This window comes from Vulpes lagopus, chromosome 14, assembly GCF_018345385.1.
Source record: "Vulpes lagopus strain Blue_001 chromosome 14, ASM1834538v1, whole genome shotgun sequence".
Taxonomy (NCBI): Eukaryota; Metazoa; Chordata; class Mammalia; order Carnivora; family Canidae; genus Vulpes; species Vulpes lagopus.
The window spans coordinates 17,607,595-17,621,647 of record NC_054837.1 but is presented as its reverse complement, the minus strand read 5'-3'; the positions used below and the strand labels follow the sequence as shown (position 1 = coordinate 17,621,647).

Here is a 14,053-nt window from a genome sequence, read left to right as displayed (position 1 = left end):
GAAGGGAAGCGGCTTGGCCCAGGCACATACAGTGGGCTGGTGCAGGTGGGACTCAGTGCAGGCCTGTCCAACTCTGGGGGCATCCAAAATGACCTGAGTGTCCTCTAGAGGGCTTTCTAGCTGCAGTTGCACTGTGTTGTCCCTCCTCCTCGCGTCCCTGTCCCTGTTCCTTGTTCCTGGCTATCCTCCTGACATTTAAAAAAGGCACCATTTAGAAAAAGGAAAAAAAAAAAAAAAAAAAGAAAAGAAAGGCACCATTTTCCTTGTGCAGTGCTCAAAAATGACCACTAGAGGACGAAATGGAGCTGAACTAGTTCCAACCTTTCCTTTTATTTTTAGTTTTTAACCCCTTCTGCACTAGAACCTTCACTCTGAAAACACCACACCTTCCACGACCACTTAGGTTTTCTTTTAACAGATGCCACTGATTTTGGTACACGTATCACTCTGTTCCGTGCTCTCTTCAGTCGCTTGTCGGTTTTTATTTCACCAGCCTTGCATCAAAGCTCCTGGGCTGCAGTGGGGACAGTCTCCTGCAGCTTGCACAGCCCCTGGCTGCCCCATTTACCTTTACCCATGAAGTTTCCCTTCTGAAGAAATTAGTTTTTGGGGAAAAAAAGGAATTCTGTTTTTATTTTATTTCCCAAAGGAGTGTAGCATATGTGTGTATCTGAGGGATGTGAAGGTAGCCCATCGTGAGAGCCCTGTGAAGATAGAGATGGCATTTCTGATCTATGCAGAAGCATCTCTAGAGATGCGGGATCTTCTACTTGAACATGGGGTCTCTTGATAAGGGGAACATTTGGGTCAAATTCCAAGACTTGGTCCACTTCCTCTAAGAAGCCCTCCGGGGTTGCATCCTTTCCTGTGAACTCCAGGCCCTCTAGCCTCTGGTGCTGCTGTAGTGCTTCTCTCCCCGTAGATCATAAGCTCCCTGGAGGCAAGGACCATGGCTCACATGGCCTTACTCAATGTCCCCACTGCTCCATGGTTCATCCTCAAGATGTTCCATGCCTGAGCACTGGCCCTCTGCTGGGGGCTTTTGTGACACCACCTCACCCCACCCTCATAACAGCCCTGTGAGGGGAGACATTATCATCAGCCTCGTCTTATGCCTGAAGAAACTGAGGCACAGGGAGGAGAAGCAGGCCGTCCAGGGTGATGCCGTGGGCAGGATCGGAGTCGGGGTCTGAACCCAGGCTTGTCTGAGTGCAGAGCCCTGCTCTAGACAGCTCCGCACCCCCTCTCCTTGCAGGTGCTCAAGCAGAGCTGCAGGAATCAGTGGGGAGGGAGCTCTCCAGCTGGGGTCTGGGGGCTGCCGGGGCACACCTGCCCATGCCTCCCCTCCTCTTTTTTCTCCTCCTTCTCCAAAAGCAGGTTGGAATGTAATCTGCATGTCCTGAAAGGCACTCATTTGAACTCTACAGTTTAATCATTTTTAGTGGATTTATGAAAGTGTACAGCCGGCGCCAGGGCATTTTCATCTCCCCCGAGAGAAAGCCCCTACCGGTTAGCAGTCAGTCTCCACGCCCCCTGCCCTCCCCAGCCCCTGACAACCAGGACCCACTCTGGGTCCCTGTAGCGTTGCCTTTTTTGGGGACATGTCCTGGGTCCTGGGAGTGGACTCACACGGCGCTGTGCTGTGCTGAGCAGGGGGCTTGGGTGCAGCCAGGCTGCAGCAGGCATCGCTGCGCTTCCTTCCGTCCTTTGTGTTGGGCTGGCTCCTTCTGGTCCATGGCCTCTTCCCTGCCTCCCCCACCCTCACTGCCCCTCCGCAAGTGGACGGAGCCCTCTGGGGCCTGCCAGGCAACAGCCAGTCAGGCTGGGCACTCACGAAGGGGTGAAGAATGTCCTATTTTCCACCTCCCTCCCCCCCACTGCCTCCCAGTTGTGCATGTTAAGTGATTTCCAACATCCTGCAGATGATGACGCCCTGTGGGTTGGCTCTGCCCTGGCCGGATGGGCTCAGAGGTGCCTTTCGGGGAAGAGGGCAGATAACCCCCCCAAGTTGGTGGGGTGACCCCCAGCTTGGGCTCCTGCTTGTTCCCTGCTAGCCAGGGTGCTGAAGGCAGAGTGCCACCATCCAATCACAGCCCGAGAGCCCCCGGCTCTGAGCAGGTTCCACAGATTACTTATTTCCTCTCCCCAGTGTCCCTGTGGGGCAGGCACCGGCATCCCCTCTCCAATTTACGCTAGGGAGCTGGGGCACACAGGGCTTAGCCAGCCCAGTATCATGCAGCTAGCTAGCACTGGGATGAGGACTTGAGCCCAGACTTGTTCCCCGGCCCCCGGGCTGCCTCTCTGAGACCTGCTGTCCCCTCCCTGGCCCTCCATTTCCCCCTCCGACAGCCTCCTGCTCTGTCTGTGCCCTGAGTCTGTAGGAGGCTGTCAGCTTCTGGAGGACAGGGCCATGTGTATGGCTTCCGCGGGTCCCTTTTGGTGGTGGACAGGGTGCTGTGCACACAGTAGGTCTGCCCTCGGTGGGTGATGGGTACACAGATGCAAGCGTCATTTCCTTGTCAGCGAGACTAAGCTCTGGGAGAAGTGGGAATATTCAGCCCTTTGGGATATGGTTACAGAGCACCTGCTAAGTGCTGGGCTGTGTGCCAGGCCCTGCCTGTGGAGAGCACACAGCGTCGTGGAGGAGACAGGCTCTCATCACACTGAGCACCCTAACATACTCAGAGAGGGGGCTCAGTGAGTCATGCTTCCGTGGAGGGCTTCCTGGAAACATGCCGTTTGTTTGCCTTGGGCTCGAAAGATGGTCAGATTTCCCAGATGGAAACGGCATTTCTGAGCGTAGACCCTGTCTGAGCAAAGGCTGGGAGGCGGAGGGTCCCCCCATACTTCAGGAATGAGTTTGGCTGGGACAGTACCTGGAGGCTGTATGGCTAAGGGCATTGAAGGCCGAGCCAAGAAGCGAGGCACACTGCATGGACAGCAGCAGGGATGGGGGGCAAGCAGGCCACTCTGGTGTCTCAGGTGGGGGTCATGCCAGCGCCGTCTCTGCCCAGCCCCTGGCACAGGGCCTGGACACAGTAGGTGCAGAGGGATGAGCGGGCTGCGTTCCTTCAGGGTGGTCAATTGAGGTGTGTGTCAGGGCCGGGACATGGTCCACACCTGGGTTGTGGGGACCAGGAGGAGAATGTGGTGGATCTGGTCCCCAGGCAGCACCATGCAGTTCTGCTCTGTCCCCGTGGGAATGCAGGCCGATGGGCTAGGTGGTCCCATATTTCTAGAGGAGCTGGAGATCTGCATTGCTACACGCACTTCTTCCGAGGCTTACATGCTGGCACCTGTATTCAAATACAACAACCTAGCGTGCCTGCCTTCCTCCCTCCACCAAAATCACCCAACACCCAAACAAAATCATGCCTGGGGGGCGGCCAGTTTTCATCTCCCTTCGCAAATGCGGATGGCAATTTTCGCGACCTCCCATCCCTTTGGGGAGGTCTCTGCTAAGCTCTGATCTCTCAGGAGGGCTACATAGTTATACATTCAGTCTCTGTTTGAATGAATGAATGACATTAAGAAGATTGCCCCAGAGGACACCTGGGTGGCTCAGTCGGTTAAGCGTCTGCCTTTGGTTCAGGTCATGATCCTGGGGTCCTGGGATCGAGTCCTGCACCAGGCTCCTTGCTCAGTGGGGAGCCTGCTTCTCCCTCTCCCTCTGCCCCTCCCCTGTTTATGCTCTCTCTCTCTCTCAAATAAATAAAACCTTAAAAAAAAAAAAAAAGAGTTGCACCAGGACCCGCTGTGGCCAGGTGTTACACTGGTTCATGGGGAGACAGGTGGCCCAGGGATGGGCCCTTGGGCTTGAGGGATTGAAGGAGAGGCAGAGAGAAGCAGCAGGTTCTGCTGAGAGAGGTGCTCTGGGACCCCTGCATCCGGGGGGGCCCTCTTCAGCCCAGGCCAGGGGTTGCCAGAGGGGCCGGATGGTTAATCTGAGGGTAGAGAGCTCAGCTGGAGCAGGAGGGAACCAGGCGAAGAGGAGGGGGGTATCTTCACTTTCTAGGACTGCTGTAAGGAGCCACCACATCCTTGGTGCCTCAAAAACAATACATACTCTCTCTTTTGAAGCTCTGGAGGCCAGAAATCTGAAATCAAGTCGTCTGCCCGGCCAGGCTCCCTCCAAAGATTTTAAGGGAGGCTCCCTCATGGCCTCCTCCAGCTTTTGGTGGCTCCAGGCCCTCTATGGCTTGTGGCTACCTGGCCCCAGTCTGTGTCTCTTCCGTGTGGTTGCATCTTCTGTTTCTTACAGGGGTACTAATTAGATTTAAGGGCTTACCTGGGTCATCCAGGATGACCTCATCTCAAGATCTTTAACTTGATTACATCTGCAAAGCCCTATTCCTAAACAAGGTCACATTGACAGGTTCTGGGTGGGCATATCTTTTGGGGTCCACCATTCAACCCGCTGTAGGGAGGAAGACTGAGGAACGGCCTGAGCAAAGGCCCTGTGGGTGCGTGGCTCGCTGGGTAGGGGAGGGGCCAGAGAGCGGTCGGGTGGTGAAAGGCAGGCAGGGGCCTGTGGTGGGAGAGATGGGAGCTAAGGATAGGAAGACGTTCAAGGTATGTGTGTGGGCCGCGGGGGTGCCTTTGTCACCTGCATGCAGGTCGCACCCCTGCCAGGTTGAGACAGGTCCCATACTAGGGACTGACCCAGACTAAGTAGACGTTATTTCTGGCCTGGAGTGGGGGCTGCTGCTCTTGTGGGCATGCCCTGGTGACTGTGACTGTGACCATCCCCGGGCTGGGCCAGCTGGGATTTGGGGGATTCCAGCTTTTGTGCCTGCCCACCCCCACCTGCCTGGTCTTGGGTCTGCTCGGTCTGCATCCTGGCCTTGCCGAGTCTGATAATTTCACTTCTTTGTTTATTCTTCTCACCGTGTCTCCATCCCCACCCCTGCCCTGCTCTCTCCCCAACTGTGCTCTGTTCTCTTTGTCCCTGTCTCTCCCGCCATCTGTCTCCTCGCCTTCTCCGACTTTCTTTGGGTTCCTCCCTTTCCCTGACGGTGCCTCTCTATCTGGGCTCTTCTTCACCAGCAAGGCTTTGTGCTTGGGGACCATGTGCCCCCTCTCCCGTCTCTGTCATTCCCCTCCCCTTGCCCCCCACTCCTCTCTGGATCCTCTTCCTTGTCAGGCCGGTGGGAGACCTGGTGTGAAGAGCTGGCCCTCAGCAGCCTCCACTCACGGAGGCACGGCGGTGGGGGATAGTTAGCCAGCCAGGGCACCCATCCTGCGCTTCTGTTACTCAGGCGTTACCGTTGTTCAGTCAGCACACTACGCACACCCTGGCCACACAGCCAGCCAGCGGGGGCCAGTCCCTCACTGGACCGTTAGCCAGCGAGTGAGGCCGCATCCTCTGGTTGTGCCTTCAGGACTCGGCTCTCTGGCTGTGCCATCAGCTGGACCGACCCTCTGACTCTACCATCAGCCAGTAGTCAGCTAGCAGGGCCCGGCTTTCTGGCTGCACCGTCAGCCGGTCAGGCAGTGAATGGGGACACTGGCTGTACCTTCAGCTGGATCCTCAGCTGGGCCCAGCCCCCAACCATCAGGTGGGCAGTGAGCAGCTGGGACCCATTGCCTGCCGGATGTGGGGTGCCAAGAAGTGATGAAGCCATAGGCCTGCCTTTGAAGAGCTTTGAAGTTCACCCCATGGTTTCCTCTGCTGCTGAGCTCAGCTCTCCCCGCGGTGTTCCAGTGGGTTTCCTGTCAGCTGCTCAGCCCCAGTGGCTTGTGGGGCTGGTGTGCAGTGCAGATGGGCCCAGGGGTCTGGAGGGTGGGAGCCCGGCTCTGAGCCAACCCCTCTGCTGAGAACCCTCCCTCTTCTTCCTGGAGGGAGGGAGCAGGCCTGCCTCAGGCGTGGCTCTGGCTCTGGGGTGGCACGCTCCCTGTGCCCTGGTCTCTGGTGCGGACCTAAGCCAGGAGGTGGTCTTGAGCAAGAGGCCCTGGGCCTTGGTAGCCATTCACCTGCTGCAACTCCCTTTGCCTCTTGGAGTCTCTCTTTACTCACCTGACTGGTGGAGATGATAACACCTCCCCCATGGAAGTGCCGTGGGAATGAAACTGGATATTTCAGTATTATTTATATTCAGTATTATATTTCAGTATTATTATACTTCACTGAATTTGCAAAACCCTGAAATGCAGAGATAATCCATCCCATTTTACAGAAGGGTTAACTGAGGCTCAGGGAGGTACGGGGACTTGCCAAGATCAGTCTCTTTCGAAATAAACATCCAAGAAAGGTCACCTGGGGGAGGGGGGCTATCCTTAGATGTAGGTGTAATTTGCATTCTTAATCTCTGAGAATGGATGCTTCTCCTAGTCCCTCCATCATGCAACTGGCAGGTGGTGGTGACTCTGGGAGCCCATCTCTCTCTTCTTCAGCAGCCCCACCACCTGCAGGCGTGGACAGAACCCAGAACTTGTCTTGGGGAGCCCCAGGTTCCAGATTTGGCTCAGTTTCCAACTTGCTGTGTAACTGTGACCAAGTCCCTAGCCTTCTCTGGGCCGCAGTTTTTCCCCTCTGCGAAATGGGGACAACCAGACCCTCCTTCCAGGGCTAGACACTTAGCTGAGCCAGAAGGAACTTGATCGGAGCCAGGAGGGGCTGTGCGAACTGATGGGATCCATCTGAGTTGATTTGTTTCCCTTCAGTTGTGAGGAGTTGGATGGGGGCGCTCCCTCTCAGTGTGTGGTCGGGGGAGGAATCACACATGCTTGTACTCACACGTTCACACACTGAGACCCACACACATACACAGAAGTGCATGCACACACGCACTGACGGGCTCTTCCTGCCACACCGCTGAGACACCCTCCATGCCCAGAGCATCCGGAGGTGGGGAGAGCCCAAGGGTCCTGACAACTCAGCTGGGTTTGGGAGGAGCTGCCCCCGGACCCGCCCCCCTGGACCAGCCATCTGAGATGTTCCAGGCAAGGCTCACGGGACCTGAGCAGTGACATCCCCACCCCAGAGGTGGCCGTGGCCATTAGCAGGGCGTCTGGCTGGTCCCCTGGCTGCCAGCCGGCCTCTGAATGATTCATACCGCCTTGAACTTGACTCCGGCGTGACCAGCCAAGCGGGAAGAGCCTTCCCCATCCAGAGAAAAGCTGGAAGTGTGCACAGTGCCGGCAGCAGAACCCCAGGGCACCTGAAATGGAGTATTATTACTGCCCCAGCTTGCTGAAGCTCCTACGGTACCTCTGGGTGAGTGTGGCCGCCTGGACTTGTACTTTCTTTTTCTTTGCCTCATGCCAAGTTGGCTTTTGGGTTCTGTCTGGCAAGCAGCTGTCTCTGTTTTCTTGAGGAACAGTGGTGGTTTCAAGGTGGAGGGAGTGTTGGGGAAAGGGGGGGCCGTTTGGTTTGGGAGGCAGAGCAAAGAGAGAAGAGCAGAGTCCAGACTGTAGTGATCACTGCTTCCCGGGAGCCGGTCACAAGTTTTCCCAGTCCTCGAGAAAAACAAGAAAAACAGGGCCACCCTCTAGTGAGGTTTTCTGAAAGTGACATTTCTTTGATTTAAAGGGCGAGTCTCTATTCTGAAATTATATCCCTCTTGCCTTTGTGTGTGAAAACATCCTGTCTTTTAGGAGATGAAAAGAATAGATTTTGTTTCCCTTTCAATGAATTTAGCAAAAGAAGTTAGGATCCTTGCATTGCGTTCTCTCCTCTTTTATAACAGAGAAAAAAAAAAACCCACAACTTCTCCTGGTGAAATGCCAGTCTGGGAACCCACGCACAAGGAAGCGCTTTGTGGGGTACAGCGTGCTTTTTCAGATCTTGTTCTCATTCTGAGACTGATGTGTTTTGCATGCCCTGGGAAGTTGCTTGCCCTCTCTGGGCCTCTCTTTCCTCGTCTGTGAAACTATGGGGTGGGCAGGAGGCGATGGTGGGTTAGGTGACATTCATCAGGGCTCCCTGAACAGAGGGGCTTGGCGGAGAACTGTCCTGAGTGGGGCTTGGAGTTTTCCAGAACATTTTTCCACCGGGTTGAGGACGCCCAGAAGGCAAAGACTTGGGAAATTTTATTTATTCCCCCCACTGGACGTTTGCAAATATTTCAGATGCCTTCTCACCCAGGGAATTTTCCGGAGCTCCTAAAAATACAACTTTAGGAAACACTGTTCTATCCTGGTCTCTCCCCCAGCGTCTGTGCTCCCTCCCCAGCGCCCCAGGGAGCAGCTGAAAAACAGGAGACCCTCCCAGTCCGCATCCTGTGATCCCTGATGTTTGAATATTGTCACATTTTAAATGCAAGGCGACATTTATTGACGTGTCTTAGCTTTTTTAAATTATAAAAATAACATGGGGACACGGTAGAAAATTTGGAAAATCCTGAAAAGCATATAAATGAAGGTAGAAAACAAGCCACCCGTGATCATTTGGGTCTTTGATTTCTCTCATCCACTGGGTTTTGACGACCTTATTGTGTCCAGGTGTGTGTCAGGCTCTGGGTTTGCTGTGAGGGAGGCTGCAATACTGTGGTTTATGGTAAGAAATGCATATTTGGTCTTCCTTCCCGTCTCTGGCACCAGGTTCCTAAAACTCTGGAATTTTCTAAGTGATAAGGAGCAATAAAAGTGTCTTGATATTACGGTAATGAGCTGACTTTTGGACCCCACCTAAGGATGGGGGCTTGTTGCCAGGGGAACTGAGGGGGATTGCCAGGGGAATTGGGGGAATTGCCAGATTTCGGGAGTGGGGGGTGATTGGAACTTTCAGTCCCATCCATGACCCCCAGGGAGGGGGCTGGAAGTTGAATGAATCCCAATGGCCAATGGTTTAATCAATCGTGCCTGTGTAATGAAGTCTCAAAACACAAACAAATAAACACACAACAACCCAAAAGGACAGCAGGGGCTTCTGGGTTGGTGGACACATGGAGATTCATAGAGAGGTATGAGCTTGCTCCAAAGACCTGGGGGCTCCACACCCTCTCCCCAAACCCTGCCTTGTGCATCTCTTCCATCCGGCTGTTCACTAGTTCCACCCTTTTATAATGAACTGGTAAGTAAGATATTTCCAAGTCCTGTGAGCTGCTCTAGCAAATTAATCAAACTCAAGGAGGAGGTGGTGGGAACCCCGCCCCCACCCCACCCCCCAGCCTGATCTGAACCATAGCAGGCAGCAGGTTGGTCGAAAGCACAGGTAACAGCCGAGACTTGCGATTGGCATCTGAAATGAGGGGGCAAGCTTGCGGGACCGTGCCCTTAGCCCATGGGATCTGCTGCTGCCTCCAGGCTGACAGTGTCAGAATTGAGTTGAAATTGTAGGACACCCAGCTGGTGTCAGAGAACTGCTTGTGGGTGTTGGGTGAAAACAAACAAACATGTTGGAATTGGTGTCAGAATCAGAAACACAGAGATGACCAAGATACGACCCATCATCCCTGGGAACTTGGAGCTCCGTGTGGGAGCTGGCCACATCAGCAGGCACTTAACACACACTTCCCAGCAGCAGTTGGGAGCTAGGATCAGATACTCAATGTGCAGGGGTGAATGAGAACCTTGAGGGGACCAGGCTGTGCATAAGAAATTGGGACAAAGGCCACATGTGTGTTAGGGGGAGGTGGCACACAGAGCTGTGGACAACTCGGTCTCAGCTTCCCAGATGACTCGGTCTCAGCTTCCCGGGAGACTGTGCTGGGGGATATGCCGGAGCTGGCAGGTGACACTAGGGTAGGGCAGGGGGAAGGTGTGCCGGGCAGAGGGCACAGCCTGTGCAGAGGGCTGGGGTGGGCGGGACAGAGGGCCAGAGCCACTGGCACGCTCAAGACCCATCCCAGGAACCAGTGTGAGCTCACCCTGGCTGGCGGGAGATGGGATGCTGTCAGCGTCAGGTGGACAGAGACACAGCTCCCTACCTGGCTTTGCCCCAATCTCTCTGTGTCACCTTGGGTGAGTCTCTGCTTCTACAAGCCTTAGTATACCCATCGGAACCATGCAGGGGTATGGGGTGAGGTGGTTTAGAAGGTCTTCTGAGGTGTGACGCCCAGAGATTTCCAGTCGCTCACCTGCCTCCTGCGGGTGGCCAGGTAGTGCAATATGGAGGTACCGTGTGTTCTCACTGCTGGCTTTGCACTTACCTGCAATCTTTCCATCCTTCTGCTTCGCTGAAGACAGCCTGGTGCACGTGTAACGGGATTAGCCCTCTCTCTGGAAATTTAAGCTAGAAGCTCTTGCTTGTTGAGCTTCTGAGAAAGATTGAGAACATGGAAAATCCTCAGGCTTCAGATCTGGATTGTAACAGAGCCCCGTAGCATTATGCAGGCTGCTTCACCTCACCGGACCTCAGCTTCCTCATCTGTGAAGTGGGGACATGCCATCTTCCTCATTTGCTTTGTTGGGACATTCCTGTGAAACCTCTAGCTTATTTCTGAAGCCTAGAAACTGCTCCTCAGGAAATGTTAGCTCTTCCCCTGTCCTGGAAACCTACTGTCGGACTGAGGATGACCAGCTGACCACTGCCTATTGCACAGGGCCTGGAGTGGTGGTGGGCAGGGGGGAGGATGTCTCTCCCTACCTCTGCTACAGATTCCTACTCCTTCTCATTCATTGTCCCATTATCCTATGTTTTTTTTTTTAAAAAAGGTTTTATTTGTTATTTTAGAGAGAGTGCAAGGGGAGGGAGAAAGGGAGAGACAATCTTCAAGCCAACGCCTTGCTAAGCACAGAACCTGTCGCAGGGCTCAATCCCAGGACCCTGAGATCATGACCTGAGCTGAAGGCACACGCTTAACTGACTGAGCCATCCAGGCACCTCTTGGTGCAGTACTCTTAGAGAAATGATTAACTAACTTTCCTTCAGTAGTTCCCATCCAGGGGCAATTTTGACCTTCAAGGAACACTTGACAATATCTGATGGCATTCTTTGACTATCACAACCCAGGGGAGGGGGGGAATGCTACTGGCATCTGGTGGGTAGAGGCCAGGGGTGCTGCTGACAATCATCCTGGCATGCATGGGCTAGCCGCCCACCCCCCAAACCCTACCACAGAGTGAGAAAACCCTGCTTATATTTTGCCCATAGGGGATCCCTGGGTGGCTCAGCGGTTTAGCGCCTGCCTTTGGCCCAGGGCATGATCCTGGGGTCCTGGGATTGAGTCCCACATCAGGCTTCTGCATGGAGCCTGCTTCTCCCTCTGCCTGTGTCTCTGCCTCTCTCTCTCTCTCTCTGTCTCTCTCATGAATAAATAAATAAAATCTTAAAAAAAAGAATTTCACCCATAGTGGGGCAGGGGAGACTATGGGCTGGTCCACTGAGTACTGGCTGTCCACATCTTTGGACGTGCCTACTGATAACATGAACACTTGGCCACATCCCTTAAAAACACTTTGTAGACATGATGTTTAATGGCTGCTTAGTATTGGCACTTGTCACCAGCCTCGATGTATTAGGTCTTTTCCCGTAGGTGGACAGGAGGCGCTCCCAGGCATTCGCCTTGTGCATCACTTGGTTGTTCTCAGCTTTAAATCAGTTTTTTCTGCCCCCCCTTGAGTTTGTGAGTGAAAGAAGTGGGGGAACCCTTCTCACCTCCTCTGACTAGTCTAAGGTCTCGTACACAGCTCTCATCTCCCTTCCCCGGCATTGAATGTTCATTCCCTTTCCTCCTTTGTGTGGGGGAGGCGGGGGTGCTCTCGGGAGGCTGACACCTGTTCTATGCAGTGTCCAGTGTGGACAGCACAAGTTAAACACATTTCAACCAAAAAAAAATTCAGTTTTTCATTTTTCATTTAAATGCCAACTAGTTGACATACAGTGTGATATCAGTTCCAGGTGTACAGTATCATGATTCGGCACTTCTGGGCATCACCCTGCGCTCATCATGACAAGTGCGCTCTCAGCCTTAAATCTTTATCTACTTTTCAGGTTATTTTGTAAGTCAGCCTGTTAGGGACCAAGCATGGGCTGCTCTAGGTTTCTGCAGACTTGTCATTTGTGGGTAGGATGTCGGTGGCTTCCTGTCAGTGGCCCGAGTCCACCAGCCACATACCTGCCGTTCTTTCTCGGGGGAGGAACAGCCCACCCCCATGGTCAGGTCCCTTCACCAGCCAGCATCAGCTGTGACGCAGTGGATGGAGACTGTTTCTATTTCACATCATTAGTAACTGTAGCTGGCAGCTGAGCTGCCATGACTGTTTTGAGTTACTTAATCTCCTGGGATAACCCAGCCAAACAGTCCCAAGGCTGGTGGCCTTTTGGGGGCATTGGCATCAGACTGGTTGCTTGAGGTTGTCATTGACAACAGTAGTGGCAGTGGGTGTAATAATAATAATAATAATTACCAGTGATAATTAATAATGGCCACCAGCCCCAGCACCATGCCTACCGAACACTTACAGTATCCTGGGCTTAGTGCCTTCCAAGGATGTCTCATCCCATCCTCATGAGAACCCCCTGGATAGATTTCACGATCACCCTTGTTTTGCAGCTAGGGAAACTGAGGCCCAGAGATGTTTAGGAGCTCATACAAGGTTCCCCAGCTAGGAATTGTCAGAGCCTGAATCTGACTGAGCCCAGGTCTCCCTTGTATGTCACTTCAGCTACTTCCTGGAGCTCATTCTTCTGATTTCTCAGATGGTGAAACTGAGGCCTATAGGACTGAGGTGACTTGCCAGCCTACAGGAAAGCTCTTTATCCACCAAGCTTTGCAAGGTGGAAGACGAGAGAAGAATGTTGCATTGGGCCATGCCAGGTCTCAGCCAGGGCTCTGGCTGAGAATCCCAGCTTTGCCGAAGGCAAGTCCCATTACTGCTCTGGGCCTCAGTTTCCCAAGGTAGCTCAGCCCACCTTGCAGGGCTGTGCTGAGGATTCACCGAGATAAGGAGCATTGGTATCCTTGGCACAAGGCTGGACTTTGAACGGGTGCTCTGTTTTCAGATGTTCTTTTTTTGGAGGGTGGAGACACCTCTGATATAATGGCAGAGACACCCTGCACTGCCCCCTCCCCCCCAACACATGCAGACTTTCCTGGGCCTGGTGAGCCTCGGAGGCTGACTTGTGGCTGGCCACCTACCTCTCCTCTGTGTCACTCACAGCTAAGGAGGTTACCACAAGGTCACTTCCGGCAGCTTCTTCTGGAAGATGCCACGTGGCATGCAGTCCGAGATCAGGGTCGGTACCCTGTGTTGCTGGTTGTGCCTGCCTCTTCCTGCCAGGGTGGGTGGTTCAATGGCTCGGTCTGCATGGAATGATGGGGGAAACCACTTTCCCTCTGTGGTTGGTTGGTAAGCTTCATCTCCCCATGCTTGACTCCATGACCAGATTTTTTTTTTAAAATGGAAAAATGTCCAAATGTCTAAATGTGGTTAGACTGGCTGTTCTTGTCTTGGGCTTCCTTGCTACTTGTTGATTGCACTACTCAGCCTGTCATTGCCTCCAGGAGACAACGGTGTATATGTGTCCGGGTCTTTAACCTCCAGGCTCACCCACAGGTGGCATTGTGATGATCCTCATGACAGCCCCAGGAGGTGGGTGTTATGGTTATTTCACATCTGAGAAAACAGAAATTCCCGGAGGTTGAGTGGACCCGCCTGATACTAAAAAGCCTGTAAGGGGCAGAGCTGGGATCTGAACTTGGGAAGTCTGACATCGAAGCTAATGTACTCAGGTACCGCACATGCTCCCTCAGGCAGAAGGGCCACCATCCTGTTCACTGCTGAGTACCCAGCCCCTGGCACAGCTCCTGTCACCTACTGGTTGCTGATGGACCACCCGACTGACCCAGTGGGTCAGAGGTGCCATGAGGATGAGCTGGCCGTGATCTTGAATATGGTGCCTGGCACTCGGCACAAGCCTGTCAGCAATCACCATTGCTCCTGTTGTTTATGACTAGCTTCTGAATCTTAGATCTTGGCACCTTCAGAATGCCTGAAGGCTTGGTTTGGCTTTCAGTGTTTGTGGCTGAAATAGAAGAACTGGCTATTTTTGTGCTGTTTGAGTTGGGCCTGGCGCTTGGGCCATAGCCTGCCTCATGAGAGGTTTGCATCTGACTGGAGCCATGAGCATGAAGCCAAGTTGCAGAGCAGAGAACAGGGTCTTGGAGTC

General features: G+C 53.6%; 1 protein-coding gene across 4 annotated transcripts in view; it reads left to right on the top strand.

Moving 5' to 3' along the window:
* KIAA1671 (KIAA1671 ortholog) overlaps window positions 1–14,053 on the top strand; it is a 200,682-nt gene that overhangs the window by 91,590 nt on the left and 95,039 nt on the right. Inside the window, exon 1 of one of the 4 annotated variants that reach the window (XM_041728941.1) lies at window positions 5,841–7,216. The exons of the other annotated variants lie outside the window; for them this stretch is intronic. Within the exon in view, the coding sequence (XP_041584875.1) occupies window positions 7,166–7,216 (51 nt within the window). The 5' untranslated portion in view covers window positions 5,841–7,165. Of the gene's footprint in view, window positions 1–5,840; window positions 7,217–14,053 lie in introns of those variants that run through there. 4 annotated transcript variants of the gene reach the window in all.